Source organism: Leishmania donovani, chromosome 6 (assembly GCF_000227135.1).
Source record: "Leishmania donovani BPK282A1 complete genome, chromosome 6".
NCBI classification, from domain to species: domain Eukaryota; phylum Euglenozoa; class Kinetoplastea; order Trypanosomatida; family Trypanosomatidae; genus Leishmania; species Leishmania donovani.
In genome coordinates, this window is record NC_018233.1 from 49,493 (window position 1) to 66,795 (window position 17,303).

The 17,303-nt window shown below is 61.8% G+C and overlaps 8 protein-coding genes across 8 annotated transcripts; all 8 read right to left on the minus strand.

Moving 5' to 3' along the window:
• Nucleotides 1–361: 361 nt before the first annotated feature.
• Nucleotides 362–925, minus strand: LDBPK_060120 (cyclophilin; the record flags this gene model as incomplete). The annotated part of the gene is made up of 1 exon (XM_003858272.1): nt 362–925. The coding sequence occupies one exon, from the start codon at nt 923–925 to the stop codon at nt 362–364; it is 564 nt and encodes a 187-aa protein (XP_003858320.1).
• A 947-nt stretch (nt 926–1,872) lies between these two features.
• LDBPK_060130 (hypothetical protein, conserved) lies at nt 1,873–2,433 on the minus strand (the record flags this gene model as incomplete). The annotated part of the gene is made up of 1 exon (XM_003858273.1): nt 1,873–2,433. The coding sequence occupies one exon, from the start codon at nt 2,431–2,433 to the stop codon at nt 1,873–1,875; it is 561 nt and encodes a 186-aa protein (XP_003858321.1).
• A 1,536-nt stretch (nt 2,434–3,969) lies between these two features.
• LDBPK_060140 (proteasome beta 6 subunit, putative) lies at nt 3,970–4,713 on the minus strand (the record flags this gene model as incomplete). The annotated part of the gene is made up of 1 exon (XM_003858274.1): nt 3,970–4,713. One exon carries the CDS (start codon nt 4,711–4,713, stop codon nt 3,970–3,972), a length of 744 nt encoding a protein of 247 aa, XP_003858322.1.
• Nucleotides 4,714–5,544: 831 nt separating this feature from the next.
• LDBPK_060150 (hypothetical protein, conserved) lies at nt 5,545–5,874 on the minus strand (the record flags this gene model as incomplete). Its single annotated transcript, XM_003858275.1, has 1 exon — nt 5,545–5,874. One exon carries the CDS (start codon nt 5,872–5,874, stop codon nt 5,545–5,547), a length of 330 nt encoding a protein of 109 aa, XP_003858323.1.
• A 600-nt stretch (nt 5,875–6,474) lies between these two features.
• On the minus strand, nt 6,475–7,839 carry LDBPK_060160 (hypothetical protein, conserved; the record flags this gene model as incomplete). The annotated part of the gene is made up of 1 exon (XM_003858276.1): nt 6,475–7,839. The coding sequence occupies one exon, from the start codon at nt 7,837–7,839 to the stop codon at nt 6,475–6,477; it is 1,365 nt and encodes a 454-aa protein (XP_003858324.1).
• Nucleotides 7,840–9,187: 1,348 nt separating this feature from the next.
• On the minus strand, nt 9,188–9,613 carry LDBPK_060170 (hypothetical protein, conserved; the record flags this gene model as incomplete). Its single annotated transcript, XM_003858277.1, has 1 exon — nt 9,188–9,613. The coding sequence occupies one exon, from the start codon at nt 9,611–9,613 to the stop codon at nt 9,188–9,190; it is 426 nt and encodes a 141-aa protein (XP_003858325.1).
• A 490-nt stretch (nt 9,614–10,103) lies between these two features.
• LDBPK_060180 (kinesin-like protein) lies at nt 10,104–12,092 on the minus strand (the record flags this gene model as incomplete). The annotated part of the gene is made up of 1 exon (XM_003858278.1): nt 10,104–12,092. One exon carries the CDS (start codon nt 12,090–12,092, stop codon nt 10,104–10,106), a length of 1,989 nt encoding a protein of 662 aa, XP_003858326.1.
• Nucleotides 12,093–13,669: 1,577 nt separating this feature from the next.
• On the minus strand, nt 13,670–15,433 carry LDBPK_060190 (hypothetical protein, conserved; the record flags this gene model as incomplete). The annotated part of the gene is made up of 1 exon (XM_003858279.1): nt 13,670–15,433. The coding sequence occupies one exon, from the start codon at nt 15,431–15,433 to the stop codon at nt 13,670–13,672; it is 1,764 nt and encodes a 587-aa protein (XP_003858327.1).
• Nucleotides 15,434–17,303: the final 1,870 nt, after the last annotated feature.

Below are 17,303 nucleotides of genomic sequence, written 5' to 3' on the forward strand. Positions count from 1 at the left end.
GGGGGGCATGGAAGAGAAAGAAGAGTGAAGACACGAAAAGAGAAGATCACCAGAAGGCGCATACATACACACGCATGAAGAAAAAATGGAAGAGAGACTACAAGCTAGAGGAGGGGAGGACATGCAGCGAGAGGCGAAGAGCGGGGCAGAGCACGCGCACGCACTCTCGAAGCAGAAAAAAGAAAACGAGGAGGGGGAGGGGGGGGAGGGCACCGCACTGTCAGTTTGAGCGACCTCCCGCCTCAGCCTCCCCCTTCCTCTCTACGCCTCTCCCCATGCTGCTTCTCCGTGCACTTGGCCACATCACATGAGCACATCTTCACACCCAGCACTGCCACCACCCAGCGCACTCCTTCGCGCTCTACAGCTCACCACTGGCAACGATCTTCACGGGCTTCACCGGGCGATCGTGGCTGTTCGTCTTTGTCTTCTCGATGCGGAGCACCACGTCCATACCATCAAGCACCTTGCCGAAAACCACATGGCGGCCATCAAGCCACGGCGTCGGCGCTGTCGTGATGAAGAACTGCGAGCCGTTTGTGTTGGGGCCGGCGTTTGCCATGGACAGCGCACCCACAAAGTGTTTTACCTTCAAGTTCTCGTCCGCGAACTTTTCGCCGTAGATCGACTTGCCGCCCGTGCCATCGAAGTTGGTGAAGTCGCCGCCCTGGATCATGAAGTTTGGGATGACGCGGTGGAAGATGGAGTCCTTGTAGCCGAACCCATGCTCACCCGTGCAGAGCTGCCGGAAGTTCTCTGTCGTGAGCGGCGCATCCTTGCCGAACAGGCCGATGGTGATGCGGCCAAGCGGCTCGCTATCGATCATCACATCAAAATACACCTTCGCGGTCACCTCCGGCTCCGCGGCGACGTTGAGAAAGGAAAGGGCGCACAGCACCACCGCCAAGACAGCCACAAAACGCATGATGAGGCGCACCGAGACAACTCTGCGGAACGACGTGATAAAGAGTGATAGTGACGGAGGGCAAGAGAGAGGAGAGGCAAAGACACGCATGCAGACCCTACGCCACTACGAAGATGAGAAGCTTGTCTTATCGCCTGTCGACCCGCTCGCGGCTGTGGTGCTCGGTTGGTATCGTCGAGTGGGAGGAGGAGGAGGAGATGTTGTATTGTGTTCGCTGAAATCTACGTTGGCATCGTCGTTGCCGCGGTGGCAGGACGGATGCGCAGATGTGGGGTGGGCGACAGAGAGAAAAATAGAGCGACGTGGCGAGGGAGGGAGAGGAGTCGATGTCCTTGCTTACGCGCCAACTCACATCAACGCATACATTCCGACATCCATACCAGCTCACGCGTGTGCATGTTTGGCTGCCGCTGTCCATGGGAAACTATGGGGCGACGTGGCGAGCCGTGACGTCGTTGATGCGAGCGCGGACGCCCACGCATACGGGCATGCACTTCGACGTACACACGCTCCACTCGCGCACGAGTGCTGTCGATCGCAGTAATCAGCTCTTGCTGCCGAGATGACACAGATCGGCAGAGGGGAGGGGAGGGCATGCCCAGTCCGACAAGCTTAAACACCGACGCGCAAAAAAAAAAAAAACAGAAAAATGCGCGCCTAAGAAAGAGAGCGCGTATGTGTGCCGCGTTAGGGCCAGGGCGGACATCGATCCCGCCACCACCACCACCACCTCGTATTGTACATCATCATAGCCCCCCCGCTTCACGTGCACGTACCCCCATTTGCCATGGACAGACGCCAGCGAGGCTCCGGTAGCGCGTCAATACATGTAAGAGGCAGTCGGCAGTAAAGGGAAGAAAGCCCGTGAAGTGTTGAGGGAGCACGACAAGAGGTGCGGCGCCTCGAAAACGCGCGCACCCGCCCTTCAGCGTCCTCGGACCCGCATACTATGTGCGAGTGGCAGGGAGAGCGGTGGACTTGGCGGCGGCAGACTTACTATGCCTGCCGGAGGCCGACGGACGTTGCTTCTGCCGTTCCTCCTCACTATGTAGACGTGCGCGGACCGCCATGTTCACGACGCCGAGCACGTTCTTACCCTTACCGTCGCCGCCATCGCCCCAGAAGTCGTCTGTAGGCGTGTGGTAGAGCAGCAGTGAGGGCTGCGTGCTGAGGAGCACCGCACGCGCTGCTTCGTTCTGCTTGAACTTAAAGTACGTGCCAAGCAGCATCACGTCTACCTTCACCTTGTTCCAGTTGTGGCGCTGATACCCCTCCTCCTCCGCCGTCTTGACGAGGCGTTCCAGCGACCATACCGTCGTCGCCTCCGCCATCCACTGCTCCGCCGGCGAGCCTTTAAAGCGTTCGCAGAGGAAGTAGTGGTGCAGCGAGGGATACTGGACGTGGCGCACGACGAGGGGGCTGGGGGAGAGCGGACTCAGCACGCCGTACAGCGGATCATGCACTTCAGAGAAGGTGACCACGTTCTGCTTCTTTGAGGATGACGGCATCTTGCCGGGCGTGACAGAGGGCCGCCCCCTTCCACCACTACTATCAGGACTACTGCTACAGTCTCCACTACTATAGTGGGTGGAGACAGCGAGTGCTGTAGTCGGTGGCTCTTGTCAGGAGAGCGTACAAGTGGAGAGACGGAGGCCGAGAGGTATACGGGAGCTTAAATACGTAGCAGCCAACAGCGTCGCCCTCGGTGGAGGGGTGGGGTTCAACGAGGTGTGTCTGGAGGGGGGGGGGCGTGGATGCTACGTAGTCTCGTTTGGGTATGCGCGCATGTGGCTCTAGAGAGAAAGTTTATGGGTGTTGGTGTCGGTGCAGCAGAGTCTTCGATGAGAAGGGGAGGGGGAGCAGCACCGGGCGGAGAAGATGGGGAAGACGATAGAACGAGAGAGAGAATGCGCACATCACACAACGCCCAGCGGAGCCTTTCCTTCCAGAGCGAGCGTGAGCAGGTGTGCATGTGTGCATGTGTGGGAGTGCGCACACACACAGAGGCACCGGAAGCGCTCTACGCACCCACCCACCGGCAGCTGCGACTCTGGTTGGAAAGAAAACGGCGGCAGAGAGACGCCGGAGGTGAGTCTGAGGCGCAGCTGACACTCTCACACACAAAACGAGAGGAAGACGCGCTCTGTTCCTCTCCATGTGCACGGCCTGTAGCGCGCCTGCCCACCCCTCTCTCTCTTACCCGAGCCGCTTGTGAGCGATCCACTTCCGCCTGTACGTATCTTTGTGTCTGCGCGTGTGTGTCTGTGAGAATGCGACACACAAATACAGACACACGCGCGCGCAGGCACGCGTGTTCACCGTCGCGCTCCCCATCCACGCGTTTTTATGTGGAGGTGTGCCGCTGCGACACCGCGGCTTTTCAGTGCCTTCCCTGTTGCCGTTTCACCAGATATGCACAGGCACACACACGCAGCGTCAAAAGTCAGAGAGAGATACGCGCTCACATGCTTTTCCGCGAGCAACACCGCCCAACCCCCATCGCGCACCACCATCACGCGCATCTCACAGGAATAGAGGAAAATCTAAAAGGGCGCGCGCCCACGCACACAAACGGAGCCGCAGAGACGCCACGTGCGTGGGTCCGTAGCGTGTAGAGCGCACATACATACGTAGAGAGAGGTGGAAGACAGACAGAGAGACAAGAGCGGGGGGCGGTGAGAGAGCAATAAGGGCTGGCCGGCTGTAATCATCACCACCGTCACTATCATCATCGAGCACCGCACATCAGGTGGCATCATTCAACAAGGACAACAACAGAGTAGAAGGAAAGGGGGGAGAGAGAGACGAGACGAGGCGAGACGCCGCCGTAGTCAAGAACGAAAACGAAAAACAAAACACGTTGCGCATGCACAGTCGATGCGGGAGGGAGACGAGAGAGGGGGGCAGCGCTGGCCTCCTCTCAACACCTGGATGGCTGCCCCTTCCCCCTCCTCTCGTGCTCGCTCTCTGGTGCACGCACACAGAGACGGAGGGAGGGGAGAGGCAAAGGGATGCAGCCACGGCTACTCGCGTGCGCGTGCGCATCAGTCCTTGCGCAGCTCGAAGCTCTCCCGCTGCACGCCGTCCTTCGTGATGATAAAGAAGGAGACGGAGTCGCCGGTGTAAATGTCGCGCTCGGCTGCGCCGGTGAAGGCGTTCTTGAGCATCGCCAGCGTCTCCTCCTTTGTCATCTCCGGCGGTGCCTGGGCGGTCATATGTTGGCGGTTGATAAGGCAGTCGAGCACCGGCTCCAAGAAGCTGGCCGCGCTACCCCGGGTACCGTACAGGAAGGGCTCCGTTGAGCCGACGGCGTCGTAGCTGTAGCACACGCCGTGCCCCTCCTCATCCAGACCAACGACCATATTGAACGTGTAGTAAGGGAAGAAGCGACGGTGGTACAGCATCGTGGACATGAGCTGCGCAATTGCCTTGGTCGGCGGCACCCTACCGCCGTTGTTGTACTGGTACCACTTGACGCGGTACTTGAGCATCTGCTGGAGCTGCAGCCGGTCCGCCTGCATGCCGTTGCTCGCCATGTACGTGTACGGCGTCAGTTGGAAGATCTTGCTCTGATCATGGCGGCTGTGAAGGCAGTAGTCACCATTCAGACGAGTGTCACCAGCGAGGATGACGAAGTCCTTCCCAGCGATAGCGGCCGTCGTGCCTCCATTGTCCTGGTAGGGGCTCCACTGCTGCTGCTTCGCTCCCTGCTTCGGTAGGGTGAGGGTAGAGCTGGCCAGCTTCTGGGGGTAGTGGTTGTGGCCGTACTCGGCGTGGTCCTCGATCATGATTGCGTGGTGGGGAAGAGATAGAGTGGGTCTATAAATAGCGGTGGGTGGGTGGGTGCGCTTGTGGATGAGCGGAGGGGCACTACAACGTCGTCGACGGAAACAGGCGGCGATGATGACGTGTACAGCGGAGGCACGCACGCAGTTGCACAGAACGAGAACCACAGAGATGTGCAACACGACAGAATAATCACAAGCAGAGGTAGATGACAACAACAACTGCGAAAGGGAGGGGGAGGAGGGCGATGAGGTGGTGAGGTGGTGAGGTAAGGGCAAGGAGATGTGGCCACAAGCAATATGTAGTGGAAGAAGGGCAAGAGAGGAAGAGAAAGAGCGGGAGGTGCATAGAGACACACACACAGTCGTGCGCGGATACTGCACTGCGCGCTGGTGAGTCAGCGCGCGACAGCAGCGCCTGCGCTGTACATGATGCGTGGCTGTCGTCGCAGAATGGGGTGCACAGACACGAGGCTTATATACCCAGCCCACAAGGAGGTCTGCGCCCCCGCCCTCCCTCCCCTCCCTTTTACTGTTTTTTTTTCTTTCGCTTCGTTCTGCACACACGCACGCACGCGTGTGTGACCCGACGCCAAGAGCTGCAAGCCACCAACTGCACAGACGCAAATCGCACAGGCGTGCCGTCCGCCTCGATTCTCATCACGGCACGGAGCACCGCGTAAGTGGCGCCCTCTCCCAAAGGAGAAGCACCAAAGGACATGACCAAGAGGATGAGCGAGAGGTGGAGAGGGAGCGAAAGGGACAGGCGTCAGCAGCGCTTGAGCCGCCACAGCAGCAATAGAACGAGAAAGAGAAGGTTACCACCTCCGCGTACTAAGACGCATGCGGTTTGCGCAGCTTCAGGCTGTACCGCGTCTGAGCTTCCGTCTCCCGCTCCCGCTCCTCGACACGCTTCCGGTAGTGCGCCCGCGCAGCCTCGCAGGCGCTGCAGGTGTCGCCGCGCTGAAAGACGCGCTGGATCTGCTGGTACACCTCGAAGGCGAGCATCGAGGTGAAGACGACCGCCGTGCCGAGCCACATCATGTAGTTCTGCGACCCCTCGTGGTAACCGAAGTCGCGCACGTTAAAGATCTCCCATGGCCGCTCACGTGGACGGCGGCACTTGGGCAAGCGCACAAGCAGCCGACTACTGCGCCGCAACATTCTCGTGGTCCACGTGCACGCCCGCAAGCTGGCGAGAGGAAGAGCGCAAACAAGAAGACGAACGCAGAAGAAGACAGAAGAAGGGGAGTGATGCGGGGGGAACGAGCGGAGGAGACGACGCATGGGCATCATGGGACTCGAAACAACAACCATACGCGACATGCAGCACATGCACGCACGCAGGCACGCAGGCACGCAGGCACGCAGGCACGCACACGCGGGCGGGGCCGCGGACATCGATATGCGTGATAAACGTGTCTCTGAAAATGAAGAGCGCGCGGCACGGAGCAGCAAGGGTGCCCACTGGCCGCAGCGTCAGACATGGGCGGCAAAGCTGTGGCGGCGTCGAATGCTGGACGCCTCGCACAGCACACACGTGCGCGCCCTCGAGTCGTTACTCCGCCGAAGGGGCATGACGTCGCGTTTTACGGTGAAGCGTTCGTGTGTTTGTGTCATCGTCGTCGCACTGGCATGGCAGGAAGACAAGAACGGCGAGGAACGGAAACGGCAGCGGCGGCGGCGCACACACCTGCACTCGGTCTGCAGCGCCCATCACCCCCTTACCCAAAGCGCCGCCGCTCCCTCTCTCTCACACACGCATCATTTTGTGTTGTAGAAGGGCAGGGACTCGGTGAAGAAGGCGGCGTACTTGGGGTCAGCGTTGAGTCGCTCGCAGGCGCGCTGCACCGCCCCGTTCGTTGGGCGGCGCTCAAACACCATTAGTGTACGCTCTTCAAACTGGAGCGGGGTGAAGAGCGGGCTGCCGTGCTTTAGGTCCTCTGCAGGCTTCAGTCGCGTGAGAGGCTGTGACGGCTTCTTGGGGTTGAAGAAGAGCACGGACTCCAGCGGGTCTGCCGTGCCCTTGCCCTGGTTGATTACGACCACCTCCGCAATAAAGTCGTCCGCGTTGAGCGGGAACGACGGGTGGGCGTGCTCGAGAATGGCCGCCGCCCAGTCCACCGCCGCCATTGGCGCCCGCATCGTGATGTCCAGAGACGACGAATAGGCGACGCGGTAGATGTCGCGGGTGCGGAGTCGGTGCAGAATGGCATGCGCCTCGGCCAGATGCGGGGCCTCGCTCACCTCGATCGCCTCCAAGATCCAGTCGCCGAGTTTCAGAAAGAGCGTCTCGTCCTGAGCGCACTCGACAAGGGTGTGGCCGCCCACCCTAAAGTACGGTGCCGCGGCATGGATGACGTCCCCGATCATGTGGCCAATTGCCTTTGTGACTTGATGCTGGTACACGTTCTTATGCAGCTTCGCCCGCAGCGTGAAGATCTCGCGGAGGGAGAGGGCCAGCTTCTGCTCAAAGGCCAGCTGCCACTGACCCTCCTCGCACACTATGCGTGCAGAGTTGAAAAGCCGATTTATGCGCACGTCGACGGTGGGCTTGCCGAAGCAGCACATCGAGTCACGAATGAAGTAGTCGAGACGGTCCACATCGATGCCGTTCCGCTTGTTGCTGATGATCTCGCCGTATGTGATACCCAGCAACGCCTTGCCGCGCATCAGACCCACCACCACGTCCACGTGCGTCTGCGGGACCAGGTCGCCGAGCACACGCCGCGCAATCTTCTCCGACATGTCTTCATGGTTGAACTCGATGCCGCAGCGACGCGAGACGACGTCCTCGAACAAGTGAGAAAAGGGGCCGTGGCCGACGTCGTGGAGCAGCCCCGCCAGCATGCCGAGCTCGATGTCCACCTCACTCAGCCCCAGGTCCGGCTGGTGGTGTTGGATATTTAGCAGAAGGGTGCGGGCCATGTGGGCAACACCGATGCTGTGCTCGAAGCGCGTGTGCACAGCGCCGGGGTACAGGAAGGAGGATGCGCCGAGCTGGTGCAATGACCGCAGTCGCTGGAAGGCCGGCGTGTCAATTGCCGCCACGACGAGCGGCGGCAGGCTAATGTGCTCATAGACGCGATCCAGGATGGTGAGCTCCCGGGGACGGTGCTTGCGCAGCATCTCTTCCCGTTTGGCCCACGCCCCCCCCCAACCCCTACCCTGTTTTGAAAAGCGCCTTGACGGTAGGTGCGAAGGTGCGGTGGAGACGCATGCACGCGCAAGCCTGTAGCGCGCGACTCGCTCCGAAATCCTGAAGGGTGCGCCCTAGGTGCGTGCGTGTGCGGCTCTATTTCGCTCTCTCGCTGCTGCTGCTGCTGCTGCTGCGTACGTCAGTGGGCGTGTGGCAGCTTTGGAAAGCGGAAGAGGAATGGGGGGCACCGTGTGCGTGCACACACGAGCACACGCCCGCTTGGTGTGCACGTGTCCTCTACACAACAGTCGGATAGAGTACACGAAAAGAGCGACGGCAACTCCTGCGCCAGAGCGGCAGGGAGTCACTCGACGGATACGGAGTAGGGAGCAGGTGTCCCTGTGTCGCTGGCTGTGAGTGCGTGCTGGCGTGTCTGCGTGTGTAGGACACGCGCGAAACGGCTCGCGCAGATGCACGAAGAGTCTAGCACAACAGGCATGCCCGTGTGAAGCATGGCGGTGGGTGGAGACAGGAAGGAGAAGCGCACGAGCAGCAGCAGAATAGCAGCAGCAACAGAAAAATGGACGGAACAGACGGACGGGAGAGGCGTGGAAGGGGATGGCGAGGCGGATGTGAGGAAAGAGGGAGAGGGAACAGTGGGTCCGTTCTGCGAGCCCGCAACCGATCATTACTGATGGAGGGAGTCTGGGAGGGATGCTTCACAGGGGCAGCAGCAGCTGCCACGCAGGTAACTGGGTGTGCTCGCCACAAGCGCGCACACTCACGACTCCCAGGGACTACTCGTTATTGCTGTCGCACATGCGAAGATCTACTAAATCTTAGCCTTTGAGGGCGCCCGTGCCCTACATTTTCCTTCTCTCGCTCGCCTTCCCCCCCCCCCACGCGCACGCGCACATGAGGAGGATCATAACGGGCGAATGAAGAGACAGACGGGATCGATCTCTGTCAATTTGCGCCTGTCGGTGGTTGGGTGCATGCTTGCTGCTGCTGCTGCTGTGTGTGTGTGTGTGTGTGTGTCTGTGTGTGTCGGCGAACCTTATCCGAGACGGCTTACGCGATTACATGAACGCCTCGGCTAAAAGGTATTTAAGTACAGAGAAGAGCGCATCTGAGCGCGCACACACACGACCTCGCCACTCGCCACACGCCACAAGCCACGCCATACCCGTCGTGCAATGGCCTTCACCCCCTCACTCATGCACGAGGCAACAGCGGGGAGACAGGCGAAAGCTTGAAGAGAAGACGGCGATGATACGGAGAGGGCGGGGAAGGAAGGAGAGAGGCACGTCGACGCACTCGCTCACTCAGCGATGCACACTACTTCGCCTCAGGCACGAAGTTTGGAATGAAATCGTTAATCGCAAATGTCGTCTTGCACGCCGGACACTCCAGTGTGCCGTTGCGCACCGCCACGACGTTCATGGCGTAGTGCACCGTGCGCAGGAACGCGCTGTGGTCGCTGAAATCAGCGCCCTCCATCGTCTCTGGCAGCTCAGAAGATGCCGACGCCGCCTCGGCCGTATCAGCGCCCTCGTCGTGGGACAGCCCACGCACCAACTCGTGCGCCTCGCGCAGTGCGTGAAAAGTGGTGCGCAGACTTGCGTAGTCGACACGCGCCAGCATGCGGCGCGTGAACTCGGCGTCGTACTCCACCGGAATCTCCTCCATCTCCGCGGCGGTCACATGGAGGGGGTACGTGTCGCACTTCAGGCAGGCGAGAAAGTTATGCGTAAGCAGCCGCATTGTGTAGACGGCAGTAGAAGCGTGAGTGGAGGCCTTGAAGGGAGATCAGCGGCGGCAGCAGCGTTGCACGCCTTTTACCAAGCGGGTGCGAGCAGCTGAAGCACATACGCACGCACGCCGCCGGGTGCCGTAGAGAAGAAAGGAGAGCACATAAAAGATGATGCGAGAGTGAGAAGTAAATGGGTCAGCCCATGCAAGCTCGTGTGTGGACGCGAAGTCACTGGCAGAAAGAGGCGGCAAGGAGGAGGCGACGTGCGCCCCAGTGCCACCACCATCCTCTACGCCTAGATCTGTGCGCACTCACATGCGCGCGCGCCGTCAGCAGCAGAATCGGCCTGACATGCCCTGAGGAGCCCTCATAGATGCGAGTGCATCCGGCAGAAGGCCCTGAAACGGGAAGCAGAGATGAATTCCAACAGGGGGAGAGACGTGTGCGGGTCGGTGCAGAGGCGCACGCACCAGCAGCGACAGACAGCTGCGCTTACACTTACTATGTGTGCATCGACCGTGTGTCCGGCAGCGCCTCCAGCAGGTCCAAGATGCTCACCGCGGCGGCTCGCGGGACACTCGACGGTAGATCGGCGTTGCCTGTAGCGCTTGGCGACCCATCATCCGCTTCGCTCTCCGTGGAGGACATCACCACCGTCTGCGGTGATGATGTCCGCAGGTCAACTGCGCCTGACGCAGCAGTGGCCCCATTCGACACGAATGGCACGGCAGGGCGAGACGGACTCACCCGCGTCGCCCGTCGCTGTTGTGGCGGCGAGCCCTTCCGTGGAGTCGAGGACAGCCGTGGAGGAGCTGCGGCACTGCGTGGCGGTACCTCATGTGGAGGTGTGGCAAACTGAGCCGCGGCCCACGCACGATGTAGCTCCTCCAGCCGAGCCTCAACTTGCCCGTCCTGCAATTTGCCGACTCGCGGAAGCCCCAGCGCGCGGCGCAGCAGCGCATTCTCCTTCCGCAGTTCCTGCACCTTCTCCTCAAGCGCCATCCGCGCCTGCGTCGCGGCGTCGACGTGCACGACCGGTGTCGCGCGAATGTGGCGCGCCCGCTCCGCGTAGTGGAGCGTGCGCAGAGACTCCTCGAGGTGCAGCGCGCTCGGACTCACGCAGGCGACCATCACGGTTCGGCCGTGCCCATCCAGGCTGTGCATGAGGAGCTGAGTGAGAACGCTTGAACGGTAGGGAATGAATGGCGGCGGCTGCGTTGACGCCTTCGCCGGTGGCATAGCATCGGACGGTGCAGGCGGCGAGGCGGAGAGGAGCTCCAGCACACGACCGAGGGTGAAGAGGGACTTGTTGATAGACCCCGCCTCCGCATTGCTGGCCGAAAGCGTCTTCTTGAGACGCTCCGATCCAGCAAGATCCACAAAGACGAGTCGCCCGTACCGGATGGACGAGAGGGGAGCTGAGGCGCCAGGCGGCGGCGAGGACGACGGTGCGCCGTCACTGTCGACACCCTCCGCAGAGGTTGCAGCGGCCGCCTCGTCTCGCACTTCGAAGAAGACGGTGAAGACGACGTGCGAGCGGCTGCTGTCCAGGTTGAGTGCGTGGCTGCCGCGCTGCCGATTTCGCTGTCCCTCGCGCAGCACCAGCAGGAAGTCCTCGCGGCCGCGGCACTCCACCATCAGTGAGCCCTCTACGAAGAAAGACGAGGCTGCGGCCGACCAGCGGCACCGCACCCCGTCGCCACCATCTGGTTGGAGCAAGTCGTAGAGGGACTCTTGGTAAAGTTCGACGTAGGAGCACTTCGCCGTCACCACCGTGGCCGCGGAGGCAGAAGCTCCAACAGACGCGCCGCTGACGCCACCATCATCGCCGCGATCAGCTGAGCCCTTTCCGGCGCCGTCGCTGTCTCTGCGCTTGCTCTTGAGCTTCCTTGACGTCCGACGCAGCTCCTTGAGTCGACGCGCGATGTAGTGCACAGCCTGGTACTGCAGCCCATCCTCGGCGACCAGCGGCGTAGGGGCGTCGGAGACGGGCCCCGCAGTCGCCGGCGCGGGGAGCGTCCGCCCGCTCAGCGAGTACGTCTTGCCGCTGCCTGTTTGCCCAAAGCAAAGTACCGTCACCACCTCACCCGCAAGCGCCGCCTCGCACAGCGCCGGCATCTCCAACATGTCGAAGAACTCCTCCTGCGTCGTGCTGGGGCCGGCGCAGTAGTCAAAGGCGTAGACCCTCGCTGTCTCGCTACTACCCCCGCCGCCACCGCCGCCGTTCCCGAGGCTATGCGGTGGTGATTGACGGGTAGGCATGGAGGGCCGATGAGCGCTGCGTCCATGTCCGGCCCCCCCGGCCGGCGGCCGCAGCACCTCCAGCATGTACGGGCTAGACATGGGTCGCGTGAGTCGGCCCGCAGCTGTGACCACACGAATGACTTCGGAATACGACGACTTCGTCCCGCCGGTGTCGCGCATGTGGCAGTCGCCCTGCAGCTGTGTCGGTGGCGATGCGCTTGGTGCGGGTGCCATCTCCGTCTCCATCAAGGGGCGGACACGTACCGCAGCCTTCACACGAGTCGGCGGCGGTGGCGGAGGCAATGGAACGACCGAAGCAGTGGAGGGGCCAGTGGTCGCCACTGCAGAGATGCTACTAGGTCCATCCGTGTTGCCTTCAGTGACGGAGCTGAGGCGCGAGCCACGCCGTGTTATCATCCTGCCCGAAGTCGATATGGTTTGACGTGGGCCTGGCCTGTGCGCCTCGTCGCACGCCTATGTATAGGTGTGGGGGAGCGTCGAAGGACTGCCTGTGGTACGGCTACTGTACAGACGTGGTCGTTCGTGTTCGGCTGTGAGTGACGTCGACGAAGGTCAGTTGATCGCTGAGCCCACCCACCCCCTCCTGCGCTCTTCCCTCTTCCCCCGTCACGCAGTCCGCCCTCCGTCTTTCGTCCTCGATACGTTTTACGGGAAGGCGCACCGCCGCCACAGCCGAATGTGCAGAGCAACGCAGAAAAGGTTGAGTGCGTCTCTTTGTTTCTTCAACGCGTCACGCCACAGCGAGCAAGTTGATACTCGCGCGCATGCACGACTGCAGCTCACCTGCCTCTGTGGCACGGCTGCAATGCCAAGGGAAACAGGGCTGACCAACACCGCCTGGCGTCGTTCAGCCCACTGCAGACAGCGCAGGCTCCGTCCAGGGCGGCACTCAACGCCACCCGAAACGCAGCGAAGGCAGAAGAGCGGCGGACAGATGTGTGCGGTCGTCGAGAGAGAGGAGATACCAAGGAAGGAAGGGAGGAGTGATGAGTGAAGGATATGGTCGGGGGAGGGGGAGGGCGCACGCATGCACACATACGCGGCGAAGATGTTTGCAAAGAGTGGCCGTAGTAGAACTGGCGCACCAGCGAGGGAGGCACGTGTGCATGCGGCTCCAGACCCAGGAGGAGTAGGAGGTGCTCACGGGCCTTCATGATCACTCCAACGGTAGCAGAAACTGTCCTCACGCGAGCCTCCGTCTGCCCGCGCGGATCGGCAAAAGGCCTAAAAGGAGCTCGTTCTCCCCCCTCCGCTTTTGCACAGGCACGCACGGATACGCATCCCTCTCTGTTCACATATCATTGCTTGGCGCGTCACCAGCAGTGCTCACTGTAAGATGAGCACCCCGTACCTCTGCGCAGAACGATACACCATAGATACGAAAGGAGAAGGGCAAGGCAGGAGACGGGGCGCCAACACAACATGCGAGCGAGGAGACATCGTCAGGCGGCGCCTCCGCCTCATAGCCATCACACTCGACGCTTTCCTCACCACCGTCCCCCCCTCCCCCCGCCTCTCGCTATCGCGCCTCCTCGGCATCGTCTTTCGGCCCAATGAAAACGTACAGTGAAGGTGCATATGTACATGGGTGAGTTGGTGGGGAGACCTCCCCCCTCCCGACAGCGATGGCGCCGTGGGCATTCCATGCGAAGGAGAGTGGCGCCCCGGTGTGTGAGACGCGCTGGCACCACTTTGCCAGTCTTGGCGCAAGTCCCTTGCACTTGAAGAAGCCACCCTGTATTTCACTGCAATGAGGCGCGGGCGCAGGCAGCTGAGGAAGATGCGCACGGGCGTAGGCGCCGCTACTTCGTCTTCCTTTTCCCGGGGGTGCTGCCGCTGCTGCTGCTCGCCCCGCGTGAGGTCGTCGGCTTTAATGTTGCCGCAGCAGCGCCGCTGCCGTCGGGGGTAGCACCAGCGCAATCGAGACGCCCACTTTCTGCCGATGGCGTTGACAGCCCAAGCGCGCGCTCCAGAGCCACGACACGCTGGAGAATGCGGTGCTGCCGCGCAGCCAACGCATCCTCGATGCTTGCGTACACGGCCTGCACGGCCTCGTTTGTTCTCGGCTTCTCGAAGAAGAGGTGAATATCGGCGGCGTGCTGCTCGGCTCGCTGATGTGCCGCCGTCTGCGCAAGCTCCTCCTCGTAGGCAGCCCGGTACGCCGCGGCCTCTTTGGCCTGCTCCGCGCGTAAGGTCTCCATGGCTGTCGGCGGTACCGTCAACTCAGGCGCTGCGGGGAGATTAGAGGTGGCAGCAGCCGCGGCCTCGGCGGCATTAGCGGCGGCGGCGTCCTTGGAGGCGCCCCTGATGGCGCGCTTAGAGTGTGTGCGAGGCCGCCCGCTCACGGGTTTGCCGTGCCCCGAGGCGGATGTCGGGCGAGGAGACTGCTGCGGCGTCGCGGCACCACCAACGGTCGCATCGCCACCCGCTACTTCATCGCGTGTCGCGGACAAGGTCGAAATGTTGCCGCTGCAACTACTTCGTTGAAGAGCAGAGAGACGAGTGGCATCCCGCAGCGGCAGCACGGGCATTGGCGTCTCCACCTGCACTGAGAAACACACGGGCGCGCGCGCCGACGGTGAGAGGGTGCTCATCGGCTGCTGAGCGTGCGAGGTCACACACATGTGCAGGGCAGTGTGCGAGAGGAGATCCTCCTCGACGACAAACTGCAAGAAGCCGTCAAGCTCGTCCTTCGTCAAGAAGATGTTCTCCGGCGGCATGGCCGCCACGCGTGCCAACCGCTGCTCCTCAGCCTCCATCTCCTGCTGCTGTAGCTGCTGCAGCTTCGCCTTCTCCGCGCGAGACGGCTTTGCCACGCCGGCAGCCGTCATGCCGGAGATGCTGCGCATAGGGCCGCCGCTCAAGCTTGTTGACCTCGGTTGCGTAAGGGCCACAGCTGCGCTCACGACCGGTTCGCGGGGCACCTGCCGCCACGCCCACTCGTGCTCCAGCTCCCACTGGACGAATCGCTGCAGCTCCCCATGGAGCGCCTCGGCGTGCGTCGCGTACAACAGCGGCGTGGGCACGGCGGCGGCGAGGCTGGCCACTGTCCCTGCAAGGTCGTCCTGCTCTGAGCTAGGCGTAGCTCCCGCAGCCGTGATCGCGCTCAGGCGGCGCCCCTTCTTGGACGCCCTGCCGCCGCTGCCCTCCTTGCCGTGAGACAAGGCCGAACCGCCGGCCGACCCGTGCTCCCCACCACCGGCGCTACCACAACTCGCATTGCCGCTGTGGAAGTGAGACGGTGGGATATTCCTCTGCGGGTTTCCGTCAGACAGCAGCAGCGGTGCGATGGGCGTCTCTGCGGAGACATCGGCGTCGCCACGAACCAGCGAGCGGTACTGCCGCCACCAGTTGAGCAGATGCATCGTCTTGAGCGCCCCGAAGCCCTCCCTGGCGCAGTACTGAATGAACTCAACGTGCTGGTCCACTTCGATCTGATGACCAAGGTGCACCCAGTAATCCTCGAGGCGCAGCGCCTGGGCGACGAGGGCAGTCAGGTAGAAGGCGCCGGCCTCCGCATTGGTGAGCGTGCTAGTGGCGCCTCCACGGCAGGAGCGATCTAGCATCGCGTTCGGAACGCTGACCTCGTTCCAAGTAGACGCCGCTCGTGAGAGCGTAGAGGCAGATGGGGAGACAGAGCAAGGGCCGACGGGCGCTGCTGCCGTCGTGGGCGTCGTCGACCGCGTCTCCCCACCGCCACTAGCGGTGCGAGCGATATTGGCAGAGGACGAGAAGGGCGCCATGGAGGCGCCGAAGGCGTGCTCCGAGACATCTGCTGCCCCGCTCTTTGCGGGGCCACCGGCGCTGTTCGGCGCCGTGTTCAGGCCCTCGGCGGCGGGGATACTCGAGAAGTCACCCGCAGCAATGGACAAGAGCTGCTGTACGGTATCGGTGGTGTCGAGGGAGGGCTCGGCGAAGTTGAGCCCGGGGGCGTCGTTTAGGCCGCGGTGGGAGCTGCCGATGCTGCCCTTGGGAGGCCCCATTTTGTGGGCGCGCGCCGGGGAGATGGTAGCCCCACGAAGCGCACCGCAGTGCGAGATGCAAGAGCGAGGAGGGTATGAGAAGAGGGAAAACTCACTATGGCGCTTCCGATCTGTGTGTGTGTGTGTGTGTGTGTGTCGGGACAAAGGAGGAGTTCGGGTGGCGTGACGATGGCAGCGGGCAGTTCGTGTGTGCGCGTTGGTTGGCGCCAATGCGAGCGCTGCACAAAGAAAGCGAGAGGGTGGAAGGAGATGTACAAGAGAGGGGAGAGTCACGCATGCACACATCCGCACACTCGAGGGCACAGACATATACATATGTCTGTGCCTGTGGGGGGAGAGAGAGACAGGGGGGGAGCAGGAGGGATACATGTAAGGGTGCGCGTCTGAGAGAGCCGCCATGGACGCACGCCTGCGGTCCCTCACCCATCCTCCATCATCACCAAAGGTAAGTCATCGGAGTAGGGCAGTGTTAGTGCGAGGGCGAGTGCTAGTGCCGCCCCGGGCATTGCAAGTGCACCGACGCACACAGACGCGCGTGTCCCCCCACCGCCACCACCACCAGGGATCACCTCCTCACTGCATGCCACGCACACCCAACCGTGACGACGATCACGATGATGCCACGGCAGTGGCGGGTGCTGTGGGCGTCCCCCTCATTCTTGTAGTTGCCTTTCTTTGCGAGGTCGAGAGAAAGAGAGAGTCTATGTCGAGATCTAAGTGGAAGACGGCGAGCGAGTGAGTGAGCGGGAGAAGAAGGGGCGGTAGACACGCGCCTGCATGCACGTGCACACACACACACGCATGGCCAGGAGTCGCTGGACAGCACAAAAAAGAGATGGCACTATTTTGTCAGGGGCGTGAATGCGGTGTCGGTCAATCAAAGAGAGGGGGAGGGCACCGACGCGGCCTTGCGGAGGCTTCGTCTACAATGCAGCCATGCAGACCAGCGCGTCGTCAGGCAACGCCGCACGGAGGCAGAAGCTGAACGAGTCAGTAGAGTGGGATGTGAGAGAGTGAGAAAGGGAGTGAGGGGTAGGCGTGTATGTATGTGGGTGGATGGAGGCGACATGCACGCTATGGTGATGCGCCTGCAGGTGAGCCTCTGCGTTTTGTACCTTTTTATTCCTTGTCACGCAACCAAGTTGACTGTTGGGGAGGGGGGAAGGCTTCGGCAAGCCACCGATTCGCCTCACCCCCTCACGTACACAAAACACGTACCGCCTCACGCCACTCGTCCCTGATGCCTTCCCATACCTGTCGTCGAACGCATACACCTTTATTGATACGCTTGCACGCATGCACAGTACAGGCCAGCCCCTCTCGATAATTGCGACACCAACAGCGGAGAGGAGATACAAATACAGGTATGAACTGAGCGGAGCGGAAAAAGATGCGTACGCGAGCATCGACGTGTGTGTGTGTGTGTGTGTGTGTGTGTGTGTGTGTGTGTATG